The following is a 26886-nucleotide window of genomic DNA, read 5'->3' on the forward strand; positions in this document are numbered from 1 at the left end:
ATCCAGAGGTAGAGCAGGGGGGACTTTTATTCCAGTTTCTTCTTCTTAGGAGGGCTTTCCTCATATCTCATTTGGTAAAGAATCCGCCTGCAATGCAGGAGACCCCGGTTGGATTCCTGGGTTGGGAAGATCTGCTGGAGAAGGGATAGGCTACCCACTCCAGTATTCTTGGGCTTCCCTTGTGGTTCAGCTGGTAAAGAATCCGTCTGCAATGCGGGAGACCTGCGTTTGATCCCTGGGTTGGGAAGATCCCCTGGAGAAGAGAAAGGCTCCCCACTTTCGTATTCTGGCCTGGAGAATTCCGTGGACTGTATGGTCCATGGGGTTGCAAACAGTGGACATGACTTTCACTCACTCACTCACTTTTTAGAAACCAGGAAACCTTTCCCACAGTCATCCCATCAGATATACCTTACATTGCAGCAGGCAGAACTGAGTTACATGCTAGAGTCTAATGAGACCCCTAAGGTGGAATTAAACCAGTTAGGTTTTATCTCTGAGCTAGGGATAAGTCACGTTACGGAGGATGGCTCCTTGAATGAAACACAGGTTCCATTAGCAAAGGAAAATGGGGGAGGATTGTTTTGATCACCTCCTCTTCTCCCCGTTAGTGAGGAGGGATTCCTACCCTGTGGTTGTGGGGATGACACGACACTTGCCGCTGGGCAGATGAGACTGACAGCAGTTGTTGGTCACTGGTGGTCTCAGCCTTGTGGAGGAGGACGCCACACACCCACGCAGGACCACGTAAGAGTACACTTGGGAACCGAGAACGCGTCATCACAAGAGGTGAGGTGCCACTTACTTGCTGCAGGAGGATCCGATTGGCTTTTTGGAATAATTCCATGGGCTGGCGGGAACTGAAGCCCATTTCTCAGGGTTAACCAGAACTGTGCCTGATGCCCTCGACAAGAAGGGTTATACGGCTAGGGGACCTTATGGGTGCAGAAAAATGGATAAGACTTGTGGTTAGACCAATTAAGGTCCTCTCAATTTTATCAGATGTCAAGGCAGCACATAATACAGAGCTTTAATTTTAGGACTTAACAACACAGGTATGGATGTGGAATATATTACATGTGGCAGATGACCGTCCATCTGAGCAACCATCCTTTTCTGTCTTTTGTCATCCATCCAGCCATCCATTATCCACCTGTCCATCCATCCATCCTGCCGCCCTCTGTATCTCCCACAAAGGATTGCCATTATGACTGCTTCTCTGGTTGGTTTGCATGGCGTCCAGCACATGGTTGTTTGAGAGCAGTCAACATTTGGATCAGCCTTTCTAGTCCTGTTGCCAGCTCTTCACCTTTCTCAACTCTGCATTTGCCAGTAGAGTCAACTCTTTTGACCCTGGAATATGTTTGTTTTCTGCTTTACTTCTGTTTTTACTATAACCATCCTCCTTTCTTTTAAACTACTTGTCCAAATTTCCCCTCCCTCGAGCCAACTCCCTCATCACTCAGACATACTTTCTCTCCCTTCCCTGAATTCTGGTTCTTTCTCTTGTCAGCCCAGAACTGGCTGGGCAGCTGCTTTGTGAGAGTGCATAACCATACACTCCTGTTGTCACTGCATTTACCATCAAAGTGAAAGTGTTAGTCGCTCAGCTGTGTCTGATTATTTATGACCCTGTGGACTGTAGCCTCCCAGGCTCCTCTGTCCATGGAATTCTCCAGGCATGAATGCTGGAGTGGGTTGCCCATTTCCTTCTCCAGGGGATTTTCCAAACCCAGGAATCGAACCCACGTCTCCTGAATTGCAGACAGATTCTATACTGCATGAGCCACCAGGAAAGCCCATTTACCACCAAAGTCCTGTAAAAATTATTTATGATGCAGATACAAAAGCGGTGTGACTAGAATCTCTAAGTGAGCATTCATCCAGCATCTGGCATGTAGAAGGCACTCAGTAAAAAAAGTGTAGAAATGGTCAATAAAACACCTGAATAGCCCTAAAATTCTAAACATTATTTTTAAAAGCCTGCATATTGATTGATCTGCAGATAATTTCAGAGCTCAGAGAAATGATTTCTCTCAATCTAGGTCACTATTTGACTGGCTTCAACATTTGCTGCACACACCCTTAGAATTTATGCATGCACTATCTATGTTATTACCAACATGTTTGTTTAAACTGATTCATTTTAAAACCTATTCTAGCTCAAAGCAACAGTATCTGTGATACTGAGGGCTTTATGTCCTAGTTATTTTCTGATATCTTAGGAAAAAGCATAATTCAGGTATCAACTAATTGTCTAGGTGACACCTGAACTTCTTTCATGTGCCACAGTTGGGAAACTGTAATCTTGCTATATTCATATTTATATCTTTTATGATAAAAAGCCAGTCAGACACAAACATACCATTGAATGTCAGCTTCTGTATGCTTCTCTATGAACATTTTATTAGAGGCAAGAGATAGAGCATCAGTGGTTGCCTGGGGCTAGAGATGGAAGTGAGGTTGACCTTGAACAGGCACTAGAGGACTTTCTGGGGGTGATGGGAATATTCTAACATGGGATGGTGGTTATGCTGTACTCTATATACGCTCAGTCGTGTCTAACTTCTGTGACCCCGTGGGCTGTAGCCGTGGGATTCTCCAGGCAATACCGGAGTGGGTTGTCGTTTCCTCTTCCAGAAGATCTGCCCGATGCAGGGATCGAATCCATGTCTCCTGTGTCTCCTGCTTTGGCAGGCGGATTCTTTACCTAAACTAGCGCCACCTGGGAAGCCCCTGCACACTGTATGAATTTAGAAGAATTCATCAAACTGTATATTTTAAATGGATACATTGAATGGTTTGTAAATTGTATCTCCAAGAAGAGGAAGGAGGAGGAGAAGTAAGGAAACTGGTCAGCCAGCAGGGTGTGTGAGGGACTCTCTGGCGTCCTGGTGGCAGGCTGTTTCTTCATCTGAGTGTTGGTCACAGGGAGTGTTCACTTTGTGAAAAATTCATCAAGCCATTCATTAATGTATTATGCACATTTGATATATGAACGTTATATCTCAGTGACAAAATTTAACTAAAAACAAACAAAATCAGCCGAGGTGGGGGAGGGGGACACAATTCCTCACCAAATGATAAAAAATTTATGACTTTCCTATGTATTATTTTGTATAATCACATTACCCTGCCAGTTTAGTCTCATGACATTACAGGATCAGGTTTGGTCTGTCTTAATACAGAAAGGGTTATAAAAAGATAATAGCTTGTTACAAAGATGCTGTAAGATTGTCAGCAGAAGCCATTGTCTCTTAATCATTCACTGCTGCTATCAACATGGACAATATTCAGCTTGCAACCAAAATAAATAGACGTCTTAAGAGACCTTGGTGGAACAATCGAATCACCAAGTCTCAAAACGTAACCCCCTCTCAGCCCGGTTCTTCTGCTGCCTGCCAGAGTTTCGATTCTATATTTATCTTTCCAGATCAGCAGTAGAGCAATTAGTTATTATAATAAGAGCTACCAATTTATTGTGTGCCGACTTCATGCCAGGCTCTGCATTAGCAGAGTTTTTCATACTTTAATTGCCTCACTTCACTGTCATAACAGCCCTGCCACAGAGTTACTTTATTCAACTTTATGGTGGATGAAACTGTGGCTGAGGGTCCAGACCCATACTGCTGGTGGCAGGGCCAAGTGAGTCAGCTGGAGTCCCGCCCCGCGTGCTCGGCTCTGTCTCAGAACCTGACGTCAGGCACAGGAAATAAGTGACACGTGTAGAATTCTGAATCCTGAAACATGGCTCTTTGCACGGTTACTATAGTTACTTCTCTACACGATGCTCTCATTTTTTTTTTTGCCAGGATAACAGTGGATCCACTATTAGCCAGTGAGGTTTTGAACCCCCATCATCATCATGAAACCTAAGGACATTTCAGTAGGTTTAAAATAATGTTCCTGCCTTTTAAATAGACCTTATATTTCAGAAGCCCCTGGGACATGAACAGATCCTTTTCCGTGGCAGCTTTACAAATATTGTTATTTGCTCCTTGTGTAAAACATAGGGGCTTTCTAAAGGTAATACAGCTATATTTCAGGCAGAGTCCCACAGGACTCCTTGATAAAAGCGATACATTTGGGTGTTGGGGGCGGGGTACACGGGTGTTCCCGTAGTGCATAGGGGTAGGGGGAGAGCATCCAGGCAGGAGGGTCTGTGGAAAGAGAGGCCTTGGATGTGTTAAGAAGAGACTCAGCCTGAGAGGGGCTGGACAGAGGGGACAAGAGCTGTGTGCTCTGCTAAGTGAATAAGGCTCTTGCTAAACTAGGAAACCCATGCCAAGGAGACGGTTTGGATTAGGAACAGGCAGGACAGCCGAGGCCTGAAATGTGTTACTGACAAGCATTTAGAGCCCTGAGCTGTCAGGGAGGGTGAGAACTCAGAATCAGGAGTTGTCTTGCCTCCTGCATGCCAGCTGGCCCTGCCATGGTCAGGCAGCTTTCTTCCCTTTTGGCACAGAAGGACTCTCAAGGCCCGTGAACTTCTCACATGTGGCCCACTAAAACACTGGGGGGACTAAAGACAGAAGCCGACCTCCTGATCCCTTTAATTACAGAGTCAGAATGGTGAAGAGGCTGGTGACATCCAAGGGATGACCACAGGGCCTCTCTCTCAACACTGGTGAGAACCAGATTCCTTCCCCTGGTTCTGTAGCTCCAAGCTGAGTTTTGGAAGCTGATTAAAGAGAAGATTAGACGTAATAGGTAATTAGAAACCTTATAAAAAGGAAAAATGCTCTTGTCAAATTTACCAAAGCGTCTCCATGGCTGGAAGTGGGGGAGGCGTTGGAAAGCTTGCCGGCTGCAAGAGGGTGGCCCAGAGGCTGGGGCAAGTGTGCCGAGGGACCGGAGCCGGGGCCCAGGGTGGAGCCGGGAGACTGTTTAGAAATGGATTTGCCAGTCAGGGCAGCCAGTGGGCAAAAGGCTAAAGAAGCCTTTACCAGCCCCAGGAGAAGCTGAGACCGTGAAACCAGTGGCCCAAGGATCAAAGGTGACTGGGGGGAGAAAGGGAGGGACGCACACGGGGAAGAGACAAGACCGAGCGCTGAGAAAGGCAGGGTGGACTGGGCTTCTCCACAGCCATCCCCTCGGCTGTCCAGCAAACCTCCGGAGGGTAGTTGGGAGGAGTTCAGCCAAGCCTTGAAAAGTGAAGTGTAAACGTGTTGGTCACTCAGTCGTGTCTGACTCCTTGCGGCCCCATGGACTGTAGCCCACCAGGCTCCTCCCATCCACGGAATTCTCCAGGCAGGAATACTGGAGTGGGTTGCCATTCCCTTCTTCAGGGGATCTTCCTAACCCAGGAATCGAACCCAGGGCTCCCGCATTGCAGGCAGGTTCTTTACCATCTGAACCACCAGGGAAGCCCTCAGCCAAGTCTTGGGTCCAGATAATTCACATCGCAGCTTTAGGGTCCCTTACCTCCTGGGGTCCCGAAAGACTGTCCCTATCCTGGGAGGGGTTATGGGGGGCGTTAATTGAGTCACCCCAAGTGGCCGAATGTAGGTTTAGCCCCCAGATGACCTGCTTGGACTCTCCAAGGAGTTGGTCAGCATCCCCTAACTTTTGGGGGGCACTTTAAAACCCAGGGGATTTTCTCAGCCTCTCTCAGATCTTTGAGACGTACACTCCCTCTCTGCTTCCCATAGGACCTCCCATTTGAACGCTCTGCAGTCTGCTTGGGGGGACCTCCTGAAGGCGCACAGACTTTCTTTTTGCATATGCTGGCCCACCCATCCTAAGGCCCCAGGAGGCTGGGGGGACCTGCGGGGCTCTGGTGACACAGTTGAGGTAAGGTGGCGGGGCTGCTGCCTGCCGTGGTAATCATCAAGAGATTCCTGCCGCTTTGGGGGCCGCGTTTCATTTGCTGGCTCCATTTCCCATCTTGTTTGGGCTTTTCTCTTTGGTGCTTTTTCATTTCTCTGCTCAGTGAACCTCACCGCCCAGGCTTGCGGCTGGGGCTGTCCCAGGTGAAGCCAGACTCCCTGAATGAAGGCGGAGACACGGCCTGCTCTGTCAGCAAGGTCACATTCCACTGGGTAACCGACAGTCATAAACAGACTGAGTGTTTATGCTCAGTGGGGGCAAGCAGAGGGGATGGTCTCGGAGCCCAGGAATGGGGAGGAGAGGGGGAGGGGGAGGCCAGGGAGGTCTCCCAAAGGAAGGGGGAGCCGGTGCTCATTCCTGCTAGAGTTCCCAGATAAAATACAGAACGGCTTGTTATTCAGTGCAATATTTGTGACATACTTAAACAATTATTCGTTGTTTATCTGAAATTCAGATTTAACTGAGCATCCTGTGTTTTCCTTTGATGAACCTGGCAGCCCTAGTTCCTGATGAATATACAGGAGTTAGCTGAGTAAATAGAGCAGCCGGAGGGAGGGGCACCCCTGTGGCAGGAACGGCACGTGCCAAGATGTGGTGGTGACCGTGCTTCACTTAAGAAACTAAACATTGTCCAGGGGCAGAGGCATGGGGTTTGGGTTGGGGGGAAGGGAGGGGTGGAGGGAATGCACTGAACTGTTCCATGGATGTCGAGGAGGTGCTCAGCACCAGGCATGGGGCAAGGACCTCGGGTGCTGTTGTGAACCAAATGGATAAAACGGCTCCTGCTCTCAGGGAGCTCACGGTTCAGCTGAGAAGCAGTGAGGCGGCCAGGAGCGGACTGACACTGTGGAAGTTACTGCTTGGGGATGTCAGCTGGGCTGGGAGGTCAGGGGAGGCCTCTTCGGGGAGATGACAACGTACTGAAGGAGGAGGAGATGGGCTTGGCCCGGGGGCTGGGGGAAGAGTGTTTTAGGTAAGGGAACAGCATGACAGCAGCCCTGAAGTGAAAATGTTTGCTGTGGATTCCCGATACCAGAGGGGCCAGGAAGGTGAAGAGCGAGAAGAGGTGCTGAGGGGAGAGGCTGGACCAGTGGGCAGGGGCCGGATCACACGGGAGGGCGGGGATGGGGACCAGATCCCCAAGGCAGTGGGAGCCAGGGACAGTGGAGTTGAAAGGAAACAGGGTGACACAGCCAGCTTTGTGTTCTTGAAGGTGACTCATGCTGGAGAGAGGAGGATGATGGATAGCGTGGGGATGGAGAGGGCAAGGGAGGCCTGGATGGGGCTGCCGCAGACGCCCAGGACGGACAGCTGGGTGGCTCGGCCCCGCGCGATGGTAGTGACGACGGAAGGAAAGGGAAGGCGAGATGGATCCCGGCTGCACTGAGCAGGAAAACTTGGCGGGGCTGGGTGATCTGCTGCTGGGGAGTGAGGGGGCGGGAGAAGCAGGCGTGACTCAAAGCTGCTGGTTTGGACAGATGGGAGGACGGTGGCGCCACTTGCCCAGCTGAGCTGGGGACTTGGGAGGCTTGGGGGTGGTGAGGCGGGAGCATTCAGGTTTGTACATGTCGAGGGGAGAGAGCTGCTGGTGGACTGCAGAAGGGGAGCCAGGCAAAGCGGTGTTCAAACCTCTTTTCTCGGACTTGGCTGTGTGGCCTTGATCACCAACTTCACCTCTCCTTCCCTTCATTTTCTCATCTGCATTCATGGGATGATGTGGGTCGTCCTTCTAGTTGTGAGGGTGCAGTGGCCTCCAGGATTACCCCTAATGATGCCATCTCCTGGTATTCGGGTCCTTGTGTGGTACCCTCCCACGCTGCAATAGACTTGGTCTGTGAGACCAAGAGACTGTGGGTGTGTCACTTTCAAGGCTAGGTTATAAAAGACGCAGGACTTTCCTGGTGGTCCAGTGGCTAAGACTCTGCACTCCCTATGCAGGGAGCTGGGGTTCCAACCCTGGTCGGGGAACTAGATCCCACATGAAAATTACATGAGTTAGCTTGAAGCACATGTCTGTGCCCTAGCCAACAGCAGTCCTCCTGACATACACACTGCAAGATCTTCTACCTACCTAATCCGCTTTCAAATTCTTGACCTTCAGAAACTATGAGATAAAAAAGCATTTGTTGGGAATTCCCTGGCAGTCCAGTGGTTAGGACTTGGCACTTTCACTGCCTGGGCCTGGGTTCAGACCCTGGTCTGGAAACTAAGATTCCATAGCCTAAGTGGTGTAACCAAAAAAAAAAAAAAAAGAAAGGAAAGTTTGTTGTTTTAAGCCCCTAAATTAAAATTTGGGACAATTTATGATGCAGCCACCCTGAAAATTCATTATAAGGACTAATGCTGAAGTTGGAGCTCCAATACTTTGGCCACCTGATGCGAAGAGCCGACTCATTGGAAAGGACCTTTGCTGGGAAAGATCGAAGACAAGAGGAGAAGGGGACGACAGAGTGAGATAGTTGGATGGCACTGCTGAATCAACAGACATGATTTTGATCAGAGTCCGGGACATAGTGAAGGACAGGGAAGCCTGGCATGCTGCAGTTCATGGGGTCGCAGAGTCGGACACGACCGAGGAACTGAACAGCAGGAAGCAGATAACAGAGGGGATGAAAACGTTTAGCACAGTGCCTGGCACAACGCAGGGGCTTCAGCATATGCAGCGTTGTAGGTCTGGGGTTCGGGAGAGAGGCCTGGGCTGGAGGTGTGGATTTGGGAGGGTTTTGGCTTAGAGACAATAATGTCATCCATGGAGGTGACTGAGTTAGTCCACAGGGAGGGTAGATGGAGAAGAGGCTACAGCCTCGGCCAAAAACCAGGGCAGAGGAGCGGGCAAAGCAAGAGGAAGAGCATCTTCATGAGTCTTGAGATGGAGGAGGAAACTAGAACAGGGCTGGGGAAGAGGTTGCCCTAGGAGAGTGTGGTCAGTGATGTCACTTCAGGGAGATCTGAGGAGCATCTTTCAGATTCAGCAGCAAGGAGATTCCTGGTGGCCCCACAAGAGCTCTTCAGGTCGAGAAGTGGGCCCTGAGGTCAGGTTGAATGCTGTGAGTCAGGATACAAGGGTAAACTCTCTACCCCCAGGCCCCAAATCAAGAGGACCTATAGGAGAATCCTCTGGAAAACCCAAACAACAGAAAAATCTCAGTCTTACAGAGGCTGCTCTAATGAGTAGACACCCACTCCTTAATTTATTTTATGAGGCTTATGTCACTTTGATAACGAAACCAGACAAAGAGAGAATATGATAGGAAAAATCGTAGGCATATCTCGTTCATAGCAATGGATACAAAACTCCAAATAAAATATTAGCAAATGAAATCCAGTACTATATGAAGAAGAAAAAATAAAGCACATCATCAAGGCATGTTTATTCCAGGAATGCAGGGATGGTTTAATACAGTAAAAGCCATGATTGTAATTAACTACATTGGGGGGGAAATACCACATTTGATAAAATTCAACAGGCTTCCCTGGTGGTTCAGATGGTAAAGAATCTGCCTGCAATACGGGAGACCCAGGTTCGGTCCCTAGGTCAGAAAGATACAACACCCATTCATAATAAAGCAGAATAGTACTCCCTTACTTTGATAAAGGGAACCCACCAAAACTCTGCAACAAACACCATTATTAATGGTGCCATATTAGAAACAGTCAAGAACAAGATAGAAATGGCCACTATCATTATTATTCAAATTTGTGCTGGAGGTTTTAGTGCCGTAAAATAAGGAAAATAAAGACTGGACAAGAAGATTCCAAATGTTATTACTTGCAGACTCTATAACTGCTTACATAGAAAATTCAAGAGAGCATATAAACTTACTAGAACTCAATTAGAACTAAAAGAGTTGCTGAATATAAAATTATTACAGAAAATGAACCATATTTCAGTAACTATCAATATGTTATAAAATATAAATTTGATAATATGTTACAATAGCAATAAAAACTTTTATATATGTAGGAATTGTACTAGCACAACCACTGAAAAATTAATTCCTCTCAGTTTTTAGATGAGGAAATAGAAGTCCCGAGAGGGGAAATGACTCCTTCAGGGATACCAGTAAGCAAAGGGCAGTTTTGGATTTTCATTGGCACCAAATCCTAGAGGTCTGAGTGTTGGGTAATATCAGAATTATCTTTCTTAGAATATAAAACTTTTTTTTCTGATTATAAATTCAGCATCCATGTACTCTAGAAAAGATAGAAAATTCAGAACATTTGAAAGTAGTGTCACTAATATTCCCATCCTACTGTCTAGAACTATGATCAATGATTTGATGTATTTCCTTCAAAATGTTTGTCTATGTATATTTACATTTTTGAAAATAAAATCAGGATTATACCATGTATACCATTGTGTGCACTGCTTATTTTTACACACATTTCCCTGTATCCTCACCTAGTCTTTTTGAATATAATGGTGCACTCAGGTATATTAATGAAGCGTATGCCATTTATGGAACCTACTTAGCCAGCCAGGCTCCTCTGTCTGTGGGATTTTCCAGGCAAGAATACTGGAGTGGGTTGCCATTTCTTTCTCCAGGGGGTCTTCCTGACCCAGGGGTGGAACCTGCGTCTCTTGCTTGGCAGTCAGATTCTTTACCACTGAGCCACCTGGGAAGCCCACTGAGTTTTTCAGAGAAAACCAAATATCAGATATAACTGTGATGATCATGCAGGTAAACACCAGAGGCAGTCACACACTTGAAATGGTGACGTGCAGGTGAGTTTCCAAGGCAAGTGGTTATACTGGTGAAGTTCAGTACAGTTCAGTTCAGTTGCTCAGTCGTGTCTGACTCTTTGTGACTCCATGGACTGTAGCACACCAGGCCTCCCTGTCCATCACCAGCTCCCTGGAGCCTACCCAAACTCATGTCCATCGAGTCAGTGATGCCATCCAACCATCTCATCCTCTGTCGTCCCCTTCTCCTTCTGCCCTCAATCTTTCCCAGCATCAGGGTCTTTTCCAATGAGTCAGTTCTTCACATCAGGTGGCCAAAGTATTGGAGTTTCAGCTTCAACATCAGTCCTTCCAATGAACACTCACGACTGATCTCCTTTAGGATGGACTGGTTGGATCTCAAGAGTTTTCTCCAACACCACACTTCAATTCTTTGGCGCTTAGCTTTCTTTATAGTCCAACTTTCATATCCACACATGACTACTGGAAAAACCATAGCCTTGACTAGATGGACCTTTTTTGGCAAAGTAATGTCTCTGCTTTTTAATATGCTGTCTAGGTTGGTCATAACTTTTCTTCCAAGGAGTAGGCGTCTTTTAATTTCATGGCTGCAGTCACCATCTGCAGTGATTTTGGAGCCCCCCAAAATAAAGTCTGTCACTGTTTCCACTGTTTCCCTGTTTGCCATGAAGTGATGGGACCAGATGCCAGGATCTTAGTTTTCTGAATGTTGAGCTTTAAGCCAACTTTTTCACTTTCCTCTTTCACTTTCATCAAGAGGCTCTTTAGTTCCTCTTCACTTTCTGCCAAAGGGTGGTGCTGTCTGCATATCTGAGGTTATTGATATTTCTTCCAGCAATCTTGATTCCAGCATGTGCTTCCTCCAGCCCAGTGTTTCTCATGATGTACTCTGCTGCTGCTGCTAGGTTACTCCAGTCGTGTCCAACTCTGTGCGACCCCATAGACGGCAGCTCACCAGGCTCCTCTGTCCCTGGGATTCTCCAGGCAAGAATACAGGAGTGGGTTGCCATTTCCTTCTTTGGGATGATGTACTCTGCAAATAAGTTAAATAAGCAGGGTTGACAATATACAGCCTTGATGTACTCCTTTTCCTATTTGGAACCAGCGTGTTGTTCCATGTCCAGTTCTAACTGTTGCTTCCTGACCTGCATACACATTTCTCAACAGGCAGGTCAGGTGGTCTGGTATTCCCATCTCTTTCAGGATTTTCCACAGTTTATTGTGATCCACACAAAGGCTTTGGCATAGTCAATAAAGCAGAAATAGATGCTTTTCTGGAACTCTCTTGCTTATTGTGAAGGAGAAATGGCAACAACCCTATACCTGATCTCACCTGGAAAGGGATGGGGCTTTGGTTAGCCGGAAGTGAGTTCCGTTTGGAAGGAATCTATGTTTGGAAACCAGTTAGCTCAGAGACTTTAGGTAATTCCCCAGTCTTGCAGCCTTGGCTTCCTTCGTGGTGAAATGAGGACAGTATTGGTGCCAGCTTCCTCTAGGGCTGGCTCCTTCAGTCCTCAGAGCCTTTGCACTGGTCGTTTTCTCTGCTGCCCTTCTCTCCAGCTGGCTCGTTCCCTACTTAGCCCACAAGACTGGAGAGGTGACCTTATCAGTCCCACAGAGGGCAAAGCCAGGAGTCCTGGGACCACAGTCCCGGAGTCCAGATCTTGTATAGTAACCGTATCTGCAGCAGAGGCCCGCTCCGCTCATTCTCCATCGAATTCATGTACCTCCCAAAATTTTATAATCATAACTTTTTTTTTTGGTCATTGTTTTGTCGGCCGTTTACTTGGGTCTTTAATGTTTCTCCTTTCATTAGGAAGCCCCTCCTTCTTGGTTACTCGCCAGGCCTGGCACTTGGTCGGGGTCCCTTAAGTATTCGTAAAATGACCGGAGAAACTAGGCTGGAGTCCCAGCGAACAGTGCCGGGCGCTGGGCAGATCCCCCAGTACGGGCGGAGGCGGGACGTCGGGCGAATTCTGGGCGGAGCACGTGGGTCCCGGGCCCGAGCCTCGGGGGCGGGATCGGGCGTCGGGGCGGGGCTTCGGGGCCGCCGCGGAGCCAGCCTGAAGGAGCTGCCCAGCCTACGCCCGGCTTGAGTTTCTCCGGCCGCTTGGCCCTTCGGTCACTAGCCCGCGCCGCCGAGAGGGGGCGCCCGCGCCCGTGGCGCCGCGTCTCCGCTGGAAAGGCGCCGCCCGCGCCGGGCGGCAGGAGCCGCAACTCCGGGCGCGAGCTCAGTCGTCCCTTCTGCCACCGCCGCCGGGCGCGGGCTTGCTCGTCCCCGCGCTCGCGCTCTCCGGCCGCCGGCGTCTCCCGGCCGGGCAGCCGCCGCCGCCGCAGCGCAGTGAGTAGGGGCGGGCCCACGGCGCGGAGGCCCGGGGCTCGGGAGGGCCGGGCTCTGGCAGGAGACCGCGCGGAGCGGCCCGGCGGCGGGGCTGAGCGGAACCCGGGCGGTGGCGGGGCCGCGCTCCGGCGACCTCGGGGGGTCCGGGCGGCGCGCTCCGGCGCTGGCACGAGCCCGCCGCGGGCTGCCCGCCACCGGAGGCCGGCCTTGGGCGGAGAGCCCGGGGCCCGCCCCGCGGGGACGTGCGGGGTTGGCGGGCCCGGGTTCAGGGCGCGGGTGCGCGCCGCGTGCCCGGGCCCCAAGTGTGTGCCCCCCGCGCCCGCGGCGGGGTGGGGTGGGGGCTCTGCCGGTGGGCAGCGGCGACGCCGGGACGGGCGCGCCTCGAGGTTTGCTGGAAAAGGATGGCTTGTGGGTGGTGCTTACCGGCTACAGCTTACCTTATTTTAAAGCCTCCGGCGGGACTTCTGGACCCTGCCTTAGGGCATTTTTCTGCCCCGAAGAGAGATTGACCGCAACTGAGTTCTTAATGCCCAGATTTGTGTGTGCCAGGGCAGTTTTAATGCTGGATGTCAGAGGTGACAAATGGCCGTGGTAATGAGGACCCCTGAAGCACCTGCCAGTGGTGGAGGCTGTGTCTGAGGGGTGGGACTCGAGAAACGAAGCAGAGATCCCTTTTGGATATTGTGCTGAAGTTGTCATGTTTCTGCAACTATACCAGTTCTAGAACAAGTTGGATACTTCCAGTCTTAGGGCTTTGTGATAGAAGAGGTTTGAGTGCCAAGAGACCTGAGGTAACTTGGTTTGGCTAAGAGCGTCTTACCGTGTCCCCTTGACATGTTCATCTTCTTTGCTGTCACAAACGCCCGAGTACATGAACGATTTCAAGATAGGAAAGAAGCGAGGGGACAGCGTTTAGCAGAGGACTGATCCCAGATTGAGGTGTTTTCGAATTAACAGATGTGTAGCTAGGAAAAGGAAAATCTCTTTTTTTACCTGCATGGTTGGTAGGTTGAGACAACTTGCTCTTTGGTCAGACCATACTAGTACTTCATTTTGCATAACATCATAAATATTAAGAATTGAGTGGTGAGGACCACCACAGATGCTGTTTCTAAGGTTCGTGTCATTTAAATTTTAATTTGTCACAGTTTAAACCATTACTGCATAAAGACATTCTAGGGTGAATCTGTGAATCACTGAACGTGTCTTGGATTGTGATATTTGGAGTCTATTTAAAATGGAATACAGATATTTATCCGGATTTGGCTTTACCTCGGACATAATCCTGAGTCATGCTTTAGAGGAGTTCCTTCTGTGATGAAGAGTTCAGACGTCTGGTGGTCTCTGTGAAAGCCAGATGTTCCCCTTTACCTCGGGTTCTCGGAAAAGGAGGATGAGATGAGGGAGACTGGAAGCAAATTAAGCGACCTCCTCTTCCGCACTTGCCCTGCCTCCATGCCCATGCTCTGAATTGCTTGTGTCCACACTCTCAAGTTTCTCAATTAACCACAGAATTTTTATGTATGTTACTGCCACTAGTATTTTCACACTTGGCAGTTTACCCATAAATTTTCGAATCATGATCTCACTTATTTTTTCTCCAAGAAGCAACTGGGCAATACAGTGATTTACTCTGGGTCTTATAATTAGTAATGAAGCCAAGTTGGCTTAAGGACCCTCACCTGTGACCTTTTGTCTCTCTCCTGCTCTGGCCTGCCTGTGACCTCAGACCCCAAGCCCCCATCTGTCACCCTGCAGGCCAGTTGTTGCCTCTGTGTCATGCTTAAGTGGTACTGTGACTTTTGGGAATGTGGTATTATTCTGTTTTATCTTACAGAAATTAAGAGGAATGGTATGGTTTTGTAGTGACTATTTGTGGTAGTTCTTCAGTAGGAAAAGTCACTTTTCAACCTAGAGCACCTTTTTTGTAGGTCACATGGAGAGAGTAGAGAGACAAAAAGGATTAGTTTTTGGATGAAACGATCTATTTGTGTAGTGGTTATGGTCAAGCATAACCTAACACCATAATCACATTCTCCTCCTGTGCCTGGCTACTTAAACCAGCCTGTATGTGAATATTAACCCAGAAGACTCCTTTAGATGCTGCTGAACTAGTTACTATAAAAAGTATTTCACTTTAAAAAACTCCCACATTTCAAGAACAGAGAAATTCAGCACAAAGGTAATTTTGAAGGTATGTATACGTGGAATTTGTTGAGTCGTCTTTTCTGAATGCCAGCCACAAAGATTTCAGTAGAAAGTAGGAAGGCATTTTAAAAGGGCTACCTGGAGACCTAGGGAAGGAAATAGTGATGTTTTTATTATTCAGGTTTGGAGGTGTGTATTGCAATGTATAAGTTATTATGTAGGATAGAAGCAGGAGTTTTATTCCAGAGAATTCTTAGTCTGTAGCAGAAATGATAAGCCCAGAATATGTGTGTTAAATTAGTTCATCATAACCACGAAGCCTGTAATTGAGTTCTGCTGTGGTGAGGAAAATGAGTTTCAGGGGTTCTTACATTATTCTTTTAAGTCATTCACTTGTTGAATTGTGTGTTTTTCACATTTGCTAATGTGGAAAATTGTTAACAGTTTTTTTTTAAGGCTTTCATAAATTCTTGAGTTTGTGTTTTCCTTAACATAATTATCTGCTAACATTACACTGTCAGAATTTATGTATTAGTCATAATTAACCTTTGAAGCTGCATCTGGGTGAATTTTCAGAACTGCTTTATTTTCTTTGGGAATGGTCTGCTGGTGGTTACCACCTGTATTTTATTTGCGCCAAAGGCCAGATCTTTTCAGGTGATCTTGATTTTACAGGATCAGAAGTCTTTGTTTGAATTTTTGTGTTTGGTTGCATTCATTGTTGTTTAAAACAATTTTTAGTAAGGCAAGTCACTATAAAGGAAAGATGTTTTTCATTGGTACCTTCATGATCTCCGTTTCTGTCCATTTTTCTGAAATATTAGGTCTGTGTTCCTCAAATAAGACAGGCACATTTGATGCCCATTTCAGGAGCTTCCTTCTGCTGTCTGTCTTGTGGTCCTTCCATTTCTCATTAAGTCCTCCACTGCTGAGTGCCAGAAGGGAGAGAAGATGAAAAGTAAATGAATCATTTCTAATTGTTAGCAGCTCTGGAAAATGACTTAGTAGAAGAGATTGAAGCTGTTCTGGAAATTATTTTGCACTGTGTTTTATTTCGTTCATCTGCATTGTCTCTAAGATGGTCCTAATAGTCATCAGTTCAGAGGCTGATTATCCAGCTATTGGTTGACCAGAACTGTCCTTGTTTTTTTTTTTTGTTTTATTTGTGCTGTATCTGAGCATCTCTGCAGAGGATGTTTAGAAGTAAGGCACAGAGATGAAATGTAAAGTAATCATTACTATTTTTCCCGCTCTAGAGCTCTTAAGTGAGCATTTTCATTTTGAGGGTACAGTTTAGTAGTTGTTGTTGAAAGTGGCTTGATAGTAACTTCATTTTATTTTGATGTATCTTATACAGAAATGGAGGCTTTTGGGTACTTTTTAAAGAAACATGGACTTATATAGATCTCCATAATTGCTTTCCTGAATTATTAAGCTTTGAGGTTTTATTACATCTTTGTACAGGAATAGAACCTTGCCTTTTGCTGTAGAACAGATTCAGGAGCATCGTGTAACTGTGAGTGTGTGACTGTCCAAAAAGCTATCTTGTTTAGATTTAGTGGCAAAAAAAGAAAGGATTAATAGTGGACAGTCCTTGCATAGCAGCCGTGATTCTGATGATGCCTGTTTCTTCGTTTGGTTTATACTTGGCTTTGTTCTCTTTTTTCCTTAATTTTCTGCACCTCCGATGTCTTATTTAACTATTTGGATATCTGCAGAGTGGAGTTGTTTAAGATTGAAGATGGCAGTCTTGAATCACACTGGACAGTAGGTCCTTGCTATTTTGCCTGAAGGGAATTTTACAAATCCATGATAACTGCTCACTTTGAGTTCCTGTTGCATTTGTAAATGAACCCTTACTAGGTGGATAGGGTTAATAGATGCTCTTTGGGGTTTTTAGGTTAATCCTTTGGATTTCTTGTTTCTTGGTTATTATTCTTTCAGTTTCTGTTGTAGGAAGAGGTTTGTGGAAAGATTTGGACTAAGAATCAGCAAATCCAAGCTCCTGTTGAGTTACTTTCTAGCCATGGGCCCTTGAGCAAGTCTCTTAATGTGCCTTTTCTCTGTTACATCTCTGAAAGTGGAAAGTGAAATTCGCTTAGTCGGGTCTGACTCTTTATGACCCCATGGACTGTAAGGTCTATGGAGTTCTCCAGACCAGAACACTGGAGTGGGTAGCCTTTCCCTTCTCCAGGGGATCTTCCCAACCCAGGGATTGAACCCAGGTTTCCCGCATTGTAGGCAGATTCTTTACCAGCTGAGCCACAAGGGAACCCCAAGAATACTGGAGTGGGTAACCTATCCCTTCTTCAGGGGAATCTTCCCAGCCTAGGAATCGAACTGGGGTCCCTTGTATCGCAGGTGGATTCTTTATCAGCTGAGCCACCAGAGAAGCATCTAAAGAAGGATAATTACTCACATTCTGCTTACTGTATCAGGGATGTTGTGGGGGAGCCCTCAGCCCTTTTCTTAAATTGTTTCTTTATTCTCGACTCCCTTTGAAGTTTCCAAACATTCCTGCTGCGTTCCATTGAGACGAGCCCTTCCCCAAAGTCCTCCGTTTTCATGTTTGGTGTTGTTCTCGCTGTTTCTCCCTCAGCTCTCTGCCCGTCCATCTTTTCTATAGGACCTTTGAATTCTGTACTTAGCTTCTTCATAGATTGAAAGCCCCACCAGGGCAAGGACCATACTTTCCTGTTCTGTGTATCCGGATTGCACATAGGGCCCCCGGCCCCGCCCCCTCCACCCTCTAGGGAATGTTGGTCGACTGAATTATTTTTGAGGCTGCCAGTAGTGAACCCTTTGGGTGATGGGAAAAGGCCAGAGGTGGGCATCTTAGCAGAACTTTTGGGTGACTGGCCTTTGAAATCGCTCAGTTGTTCCATCTGCTGGTCTGTCTATTGCATCAGTAACTGAATCAGGTGTGCATAATACAAATTGGTAAAAACCTGTGTCTTGGTTCTGTTACTTCAAGTTCTGTTGTTGAAGTCAGTCAGAGGCATGGAAGGTGGTCATCACAGCGCTGAATTTGACACTTGTTCCATTTCTCACCCTGTAGCATGTGGAGCCCTACCTGTACCCAGCTGCTGAGGGTGGAGAATAAAAACTGACCCCACAGTTGTCGGGTTTACATGTTAGCTTGTTTGCTTTGAAGAATTTGCAAGGTAGAGAAATGGATGCTTGAGGCTCTCATTTCAGCCCCTGCTGTGCTATGCAAATGTTCTCTGCATGCCTGAGTGACCTTTTGAGAAAGAGCCTTTGTGATCTTCTGTAGCCAGGGCCTGTTCTGGGAATTGGTGTGCCAGATTCCTCTAAAAGTGGGAAAAATGAATCCGTTAAAAAAAACAAGACCAAACAAACAATGCTTTTCCTGGTTAAATACCCTTAAGTCCATGTTTCTTATTGTCTCTTGCCAGAGCTTTTGAAATTTGCCCTGCAGTTTGCATTGCCGGGTGTTTTGGGGATTAATGTGTGTGAAGGAGAACTGACTGAAGCAGTTCAGTAGCTGGGAAACTGTTTGTTTAAGTGCTTTTGAATTGTAGATAAAAATAAAATAAAAATGGCATCATCAATATCTGGCTGTTTATCAATGTCTTCAGGCTGTCCCTTCCTAAGTGCCAGCCTAGTGACTCTCACGATAGATTGGTAAGGTTCTTTTCTGCCCCAAATTGTGCTCTAATGGTTTGGCATTTAACTTGTTTTGTATTTGTTTTGATTATTGTTGAAAATGAAATGTATCTTTATTAAAAGTGTAATTAGGTTTTCTGTGTTACAGCAGAGCTACGTTTCTGGTGTATTTCTCTTCGAAAGAGATACCAGTGTCTTGGAGGTTTATGGTTTTTAATGCTTTTACTAAGATGTTTAGTTTATGTAACTGAAATGCTTATGAAAAAGAGTTTACTATTTCCCTCTGTTAACCTTTTTGATAAGGATCGTCATAGTTTTGTACCAGATAAGGTTGTGGGGTTAATCATAATGTTCTCCTGCAGGAATTCTAAAAATTGAATTTTCAGAGAAGACAGGTAGAATTTGAATAGCTGGTTTATTCCCTAGACCTTCTACCTTCCTCTCAAAGTTTAGGATAACTCTTTCCTCTGTAAACATTTGCCAGTCTCTTAGGTACCCATTGTGGCAAGGATGTTGGGGGACCCCCTAGAAGACCTTTGGGAAATCATTTCTCCCCTAGATCTTTGCCTTAGAACAAAGATGAGTATTTCTCTGGTGTTTGGCCTGTTGTTGGGTGAGAAACCCTTTCTTCTGTTTTCATGGTGATATGCACTGTCACATGTCTTTTTCTCTTCCCCAAGTTTCCCTGGAACCTGGGCTCCCTGAGACGCAGCACTGGAGCAGATGGATAATGGAGACTGGGGCTATATGGTGAGAGGCTTTTGAGGATGCGTTTTGAAGGCTGGCAGATTATTCTGTGTGTCTTTTCTTGCTTTATATGTGTTCTTAGGTATAATGCATCTCAATAAGAATGGCGCTTACAAATGGTACAACCTGCCGCCACCCCCCAATTAGTTTCTGTGTATTTTTGGGTGTTTTAACTTTGGTGTTTTTAAGTAAGCAAGCTCAGCGTGGAGTCTCTGTGTAACTTTTAATAATCACTGTTTTTTTTGGTCTTAAAGTATATATCTCTTAAGATGCTTCCTGCATAGAGTAATGACTGTTAAATGAATGTGTAGTAGGTGGCAGCCAGGACATTTTCTTGTGGTTGGGGAGGTTAATGGTTGAGAAGATGCCACTTTGCCCACTAGTACTTTTTTTTTTTTGCATGTGCATGTGCCTTCCTATATATTTTTTTTCCTTTGGTAAGAAATATTTTATTTGCATATTACCTGTCTTTACCTGTCTTGCTTTATTTCTTAAGTGTGGTTTTAAAAGCCAAAGGTATGTATTATTTAGAGAAGCTTGCTTTTCAAAATTAAAGGTCATATTGTGACATTAATGTTACAAAAGTGATCATACTATCAGATTATGAAATTTGAAAGCTGCTGTTAGCCTTTGGGTATGTGAGAACCCACTCCAGTATTCTTGCCTTGAAAATCCAATGGACAGGAGCCTGGCGGGCTACAGTCAGTGGAGTTGCAAGGAGTTGGACATGACTTAGAGACTGAACAGCAATAACAAATATGCGATTGTTTTGACCAAACTGTGTATTTTAAGTTAGTATTTGGCACTATTTCTCCCATGAAAAGTTGAGATTAAGTCCACAGAATTTTTTATTTTTAAAATTTCATCATCTCCCTTCTTATGTTGAGGGGGAAAAGACAAAAATACTGAAAGTAGGTATCTTTATGTTATTCAGTCATTTGTGTTCTATTTTATGTTAAATTAAGAAACATAGAAGTCTTTTTTTTTTTAATTGGGAAAAAATAAGTATAAGTTTCTCTTCCTCTTCCCATAATGTACTCTAACCTGAAAACCTCTTGACCCTGGGCCTGAAATTAAATGACTTTGGAAGTCATGCCCTCCTTTCTCAGTGTAAGGCTCTGAAGCAGTGGACATCTCTTTTTTCTGTTGAAAGCGAATGTTAGATCTCTTCATCTGGGTGGGTTTCTCACTGAAACTAAAGCTGTTTTGCATCAGTGGCTTTCTGGATGTGCTGTAGCCTGAATCTTTCGCTTTGCTTGTTGCCACTAATTTTCTTAATTTGTCAAAGTTAGGATTTAAGGAAAAAATTTTTTTTCAGATGACTGATCATGTTTTGAACAATTTCAGATGACTGACCCAGTCACGTTAAATGTAGGTGGACACTTGTACACGACGTCTCTCACCACATTGACGCGCTACCCGGATTCCATGCTTGGAGCCATGTTTGGGGGCGACTTCCCCACAGCTCGAGACCCTCAAGGCAATTACTTCATTGATCGAGATGGACCTCTTTTCCGATATGTCCTCAACTTCTTAAGAACTTCAGAGCTGACCTTACCCCTGGATTTTAAAGAATTTGACCTGCTTCGGAAAGAAGCAGACTTTTATCAGATTGAGCCCTTGATTCAGTGTCTCAATGACCCCAAGCCTTTGTATCCCGTGGATACTTTTGAAGAAGTCGTGGAGTTATCTAGTACCCGGAAGCTTTCTAAGTACTCCAATCCGGTAGCTGTCATCATAACCCAGTTAACCATTACCACCAAGGTCCATTCCTTACTGGAAGGCATCTCAAACTATTTTACGAAGTGGAATAAGCACATGATGGACACCAGAGATTGCCAGGTGTCCTTCACGTTTGGACCCTGTGATTATCACCAGGAAGTCTCTCTCCGAGTCCACCTGATGGAGTACATTACAAAGCAGGGTTTCACGATCCGCAACACCCGAGTACATCACATGAGTGAGCGGGCCAACGAGAACACAGTGGAGCACAACTGGACCTTCTGCAGGCTGGCCCGGAAGACGGACGACTGACCTCCAGCCCTGGGGGAGGTTCCTGGAAGTGGACTTGCCAGGAGATCCAAGAGGCTGACCTTTTTTTTTTTTTTTAAATCACAGTGTGAGATTTTTTTTTTTAATATTTGTATTTATTTGAAGGCATTGGGGACCAGAAGGAAGTTTTGTGCTTTAGCAGACTCCTCTATGTTTTGTTCCCTTCACCCCAAGTGTGCATGTGCCTGTTCCGAGCCTCCAAATACCGTTTTTTTTTAATACAAAGAAGTCTGAAAATCATTATGGTCTATAATGTACCCTTAACAAAGCTTTTTTTTTTTTTTTGCAGTGCTAAAATGATTTCTGATTAAATAGTCCCTAAATCAACTAGAAGGCTAAAAATGCAGGAGTGAAAGAATAAACAGAGTACTCATGATGCCTTGGGGAAAAATCAGAACATCATGTAGGGTGACCTAGTTTTCAGACCAATAAGCAGTATTGTAATATTAAAGGAAAACTATTCCAATCATGTAAAAGTACTTGTTAAGTACTGCTTTTTACAGTTATGACAACTGTTTCTTTCTATGCATATAAATCAAGCAACCAAATATCTGTAGCCATGGAGATGTCTGACTAGAAATATTTATATTGGATTCTGAATACAAAACGTCCCTGTGGTAGAAATCTTAACTTCTTATGCCTGGTGCAGTATAATTGTCAAGTGGTACTGTCTACCAGAAGAAAAAAAAAAAACAATAAAAATTGAAATATGAGAAGTAGGTGTGTATTGGTTGATTATTGTTAAGGGGGGAAATCTTATTCCTTGTCTAAAATATGCATTGTTTTATGTCCTAATAAATACTGCCTATAGCACGTTTGTATTTGATTCAGGAGGACCCATTGGGAACTTCAGGGTGCAGTTTATGGAATTCTACTGTGCTGTCGAGTCAGGGAATTGATGACATTACTAGTTTGGTTTAAAACGGTGCATAGTTGGACAGCGAACGTACAGCTTGACAATTTTTTTTCCAATAGGACATATTTTGAAGATTATAGATTTTTCTCCAGTTGTCATTGCTCTATGATCCTTATTCTAGCTTTGTATTGAGCACAGGGACAAACCCACTCAAGCCGTTTTATTCTCATGTATTAATGGTGATCCATGAATGCACTTTATTATTAAGATTAAATTTCTGAGGAGAAGGAAGCTGGAGTGAACAAAGGATCTAGAACAGTTGGCGATACGGTGTACTTTTATTTATTTCACTGTAGTCTTATTTCGCATAGTTCATTTGATTCTGTTTCTTGGAAGTTGCTCACAGGAAGGATTAAGTTAACTATAGTGAAACTTCCTAGTTTACTAGAACACCTTTTAAAAGAAAATTCAGAAATTTCCCTGTTGTCTAAGGGAGGAGTAGGGTTCTGAGGCTGTGCACCCCAGACTACCTTTTCTTCTCTGAGAAGATTCTGAAATTCTCTTTCAAAGGAGGATGAGAACACTGTCTTATATCCGTGTTTGCCCACATCGCTCTGAAAATTTAAGGTTTGACAAATGACCAATATCTAGAAACCTGTAATTACCCCTATTTTCACCGTTTTCAAACCAAAATCCCTTAACGTTAACTATCGGTAGGTGGCTGTGGTTTCAGTAAATGTACTAAGTATGAGGTTATCATTTTAGAAAATTGTCTCTTATTTCAAATTGATTAGTGGTTACCTAAAAAAGAAACAACAAGAAAAGGGAACAGCTTAGCCAGTCAACGCATTGTTGAGTTAACGGAAGTGAATGAAAGATAAAATTAATTTGGACTGAAAACTGGTATGGAAGTGTGACTATTAGTTGTTCCAAGGTTTTAAGAGTTAAACGTTTATGAGGCCTCTTCCTTGTCCAGATTATTGGAGATAAGTTTGCTTTTGGTAAATTTTCTAAGATTTATGTTTTTAACGATTAAATGATTATTTATATGAGTATATTAGGAAAAGTAGCCTGCTGAGGTTTTTTGCAATTTGTTTGATAATATTTTGAGTGTGGTTTTTTTTTTTTTAACTTGGGCAGTTGAAAATGATGTGAAAAATGTAGTGTGGTTATATTTGGATAATTTGAGACATACTTCTTTTATGAAATTTTAAATGATTTTTACTGTAGAAGAGTTGATTTTTAAACATTTATGGTATTCCTAGGGCTCTATTTTTTTCTTCTCAGTTTTTAAATTGAAGTGCAGCTGACATACAATATTGTGTTGATTTCAGGTGTACAACATAGTGATTGGACATTCATATTCATTATGAATTGATCACCGTGATAAATCTGGTGACCATGTGTCACCATACAAAGTTTCCACAGTGTTACTGACTGTACTCCCTATGGTATACATTACATCCTGTGACTGACTTTATAACTGAAAGTTTGTACCTTTTAATCTTTCCCCTATTTCCTATCTCCCCAACAACCACTGCTGTATCTATGAGTCTGTTTCTGTTTTGTTTGCTCATTTGTCTTTTTTTTTTTTTTGATTCCACATAGAATTGAAACTGTATGGCCTTTGTCTTACTCTTGTCTGATTTGTTTTACTTGGCCTAGTCCTCTAGGTCCGTCCATGCTCTTGTAGGTGGCACAGTCTCATTCTTTTTTATGGCTGAGCGATATCCCTGTTTATCTACACCACAGTTCCTTTATCTGTTCGTGTGTCGTTTGACACTTAGATTGTTTCCGTGTCTTTGCTGTCATAAATAATGCTGCAGTGAATGTAGGGGTACACATGTGTCTGTTCAAGTCAGTGTTTTTGTTTTCTTTGGACACATGCTCGGAAGTGGAATTGCCGGATTGCATCATAGCTCTATTTGTAACTTTTTGAGGAACCTCCCTACTGTTTTTCATAGTGGTTGCACCAACTTACACTCGCTCCAGCGGTGCAAAAGTGTTTTCCTTTCTCCATATCCTTGCCAGTACACGTTATTCATTACCTTAAAAATTTTTTTGTTTACTTTGTTTTTAAAGTATTTATTTATTTGGCTGTGCTGGGTCTTACTTGTGGCACGTGGAATCTAGTTCCCTGACCAGGGTTCGAACTCCTGCCCCCTTGCACTAGAAGCACAGAGTCTTAGCCACTGGACCGTGAGGAAAGTCCCTATTCCTTATCTTTTTAGTGACAGCCATTCTGATTGGTGTGAGGTGATCAGCATTTTATTTAGACTCTACCAAGTGTATACACTTTTAGGAGAGGATGTTTATGTGCATGTGCGTGTGTGTGTTTTCTTTTAAGTCCTGGGATGAATAAATGGGTGCTGTAACAACACAAGTGATAACTAATAGATCTGTTGGCTTTTGCTAGATCTAAAGTAAAACCCTGGGATTTCACAAAACAGATGCTACAAATGGATAGTGCTTTTTTTTTTTTTTTAATTGTGGGAAATTTCAAACATTCGGAAGTAGAGAGAATAGTGTTAACACCCACGGACCCATTGAACCGCTTCAGCAATGATTCACTCCCCCCTTTTCTTCCCCTGGATTATTTTGGAATAAATCAGATATTTCATGCACTTCAGACTGTGTCTCTGAAGGATAATGGTTCTTTTAAACAATACATACATGTGTGTAGATTTTAAAGACACCTGCGCCGCAGTGTGGCTCGCACATGGTGCTGCCTCTCCAGTGCTGCGGGTCGTCTCAGAGCCTGGCTCTCTGGCCCTGTAACAGCGGTCTTATATATTTCTCATAGGCGGGGTTCCCCTGTGAGTAGAGAGAAGTGCATTATTAAGATAGACTCTTTCTGTCAGGATTAATGACTTCCACTTTCAGATTAAGTCTGTAGTTTCAAAACAGTAACGTTACATAAGATTCTTAATTTTTAAATTTATTTTTAAAATCCATTTTGTGACAAACATATGGGGAAACATTTTTTTCCAAAGGGCATCCTTCCTTTTCTCATGCAGGTTTCAAATTGTGGATGCAGGTGGCCAATTAAAAAAACACAGCTTATCGTTTTGCTTTGGGGATTTAATACAAATAGAAGGCTTGACTCTCTGAAATTGAGCACATTAACCACAAAACAAGACACCAGAAGGTGGAATGAAGTAAGCAGTGTTCTGTGTCAGAATTGGGTGTTCTTAACGTGCCTTATTCTCTCTTTTTAAAAATATTTGTTTATTATTTTTTGGCCACATTGCACAGCACATGGGATCTTAGTGCCCCAACCAGGGATCAAACCTGTGCTCCCTGCACTGGGAGTGTGGAGGAGTCTTCACTGGACCACAGGGAAGTCCCTACCTTATTCTCTAATGGGATGTCTAGATTTCACTGCTCTACCCTCATCTTTTGTAATATTCTTTCACTTTTTTGCCTGTCTGAGCTGAAACTGTAAGCTCCCTAATGACAGGGGTTCTCCACTGTGTCCTCAGTACCTAGCATAGTTTCTGGTATACATCATATGCTCAATAACTATTTGTTAAATGATTGAATGAGTGAATGAAGCGGTAGGTGTGTTGAACATCTGGCAACCATTTTAAGAAATTTCTACAGTAGAATAATTGGGGGGAGATAGGATTCTTGTTTAGAAATTATCCCCAGTGGTGCCTCTACTGTTTGCATCTATAGGGAATCACTTCAAGGAGCTCTAGTGGGGAAGGGTTAGGGTTACGGCAGATGGTAACTGCAACCAGGAAATCAAAAGACGCTTGCTCCTTGGAAGGGATGTTATGACCAACCTAGTAGACAGCACATTAAAAAGCAGAGACATTACTTTACCAACAAAAGTCCATCTAGTCAAGGCTATGGTTTTTCCCGTGGTCATGTATGGAAGTGAGAGTTGGACTGTGAAGAAAGCTGAGTGCTGAAGAATTGATGCTTTTGAACTGTGGTGTTGGAGAAGACTCTTGAGAGTCGCTTGGACTGCAAGGAGATCCAACCAGTCCATCCTAAGGGAGATCAGTCCTGGGTGTTCATTGGAAGGACTGATGTTAAAGCTGAAACTCCAATATTTTGGCCACCTGATGCAAAGAGCTGATTCACTTGAAAAGAACCCTGATGTTGGGAAAGATTGAAGGCGGGAGGAGAAGGGGACGACAGAGGATGAGATGGTTAGATGGCATCACTGACTCAATGGACATGGGTTTGGGTAAATTGCGGGAGTTGGTGATGGACAGGGAGGCCTGGCGTGCTGCGGTTCATGGGTTGCAAAGATTCGGATGTGACTGAGTGACTGAACTGAGTGGGGAAGGGGAACAGCCTGTTGCAGTTCATTGCAAAGAAACTGGCTTGAGACAGCATCCAGAGCAGGGGAAAGACAGGAGACACCGTGGGGAGAGTAAACCGCAGGAGTGCACCCTGCTGTCTGGGTTAGAGCTCAACAGTTAGCCTCCCCCAGACAGAAGAGATGCTTACAATTCTAACACATTTAACTCAGCCTAGCATTTTCCTTTTGGTGGAAATGTCACTGAAATAAATTCCCGTTTGTACTTTTGTGTCTCACGAGTCACATTTCAGAGTAGCTTTCATTTT

General features: G+C 44.8%; 2 protein-coding genes across 9 annotated transcripts in view; one reads left to right on the forward strand and one right to left on the reverse strand.

Moving 5' to 3' along the window:
• The window catches only part of KCTD6 (potassium channel tetramerization domain containing 6), a 37496-nt gene extending 12376 nt beyond the window's left edge, over positions 1-25120 (forward strand). Inside the window, exons 1-3 of one of the 4 annotated variants that reach the window (XM_055414208.2) lie at positions 12717-12875; positions 19331-19400; positions 20745-25120. In XM_055414208.2, coding sequence (XP_055270183.1) covers positions 19374-19400; positions 20745-21431 — 714 coding nt within the window. In that variant the 5' untranslated portion in view covers positions 12717-12875; positions 19331-19373 and the 3' untranslated portion in view covers positions 21432-25120. Of the gene's footprint in view, positions 1-12716; positions 12876-12926; positions 15070-15092; positions 19401-20744 lie in introns of those variants that run through there. The other 3 variants (XM_055414206.2, XM_088831767.1, XM_088831766.1) reach the window with 3 other exon arrangements.
• Positions 24768-26886, reverse strand: part of ACOX2 (acyl-CoA oxidase 2) — a 30778-nt gene continuing 28659 nt past the window's right edge. For all 5 annotated transcript variants that reach the window (XM_055414204.2, XM_055414201.2, XM_055414202.2 and 2 more), the window contains one exon: positions 24768-25119. In XM_055414204.2, the coding sequence (XP_055270179.1) occupies positions 25057-25119 (63 nt within the window). In that variant the 3' untranslated portion in view covers positions 24768-25056. The remainder of the gene's footprint in view (positions 25120-26886) is intronic.

The sequence above is a fragment of the Moschus berezovskii genome, chromosome 24, assembly GCF_049115385.1.
Source record: "Moschus berezovskii isolate FMDL1 chromosome 24, NW_MosBer_1.0, whole genome shotgun sequence".
Lineage (NCBI taxonomy): Eukaryota > Metazoa > Chordata > Mammalia > Artiodactyla > Moschidae > Moschus > Moschus berezovskii.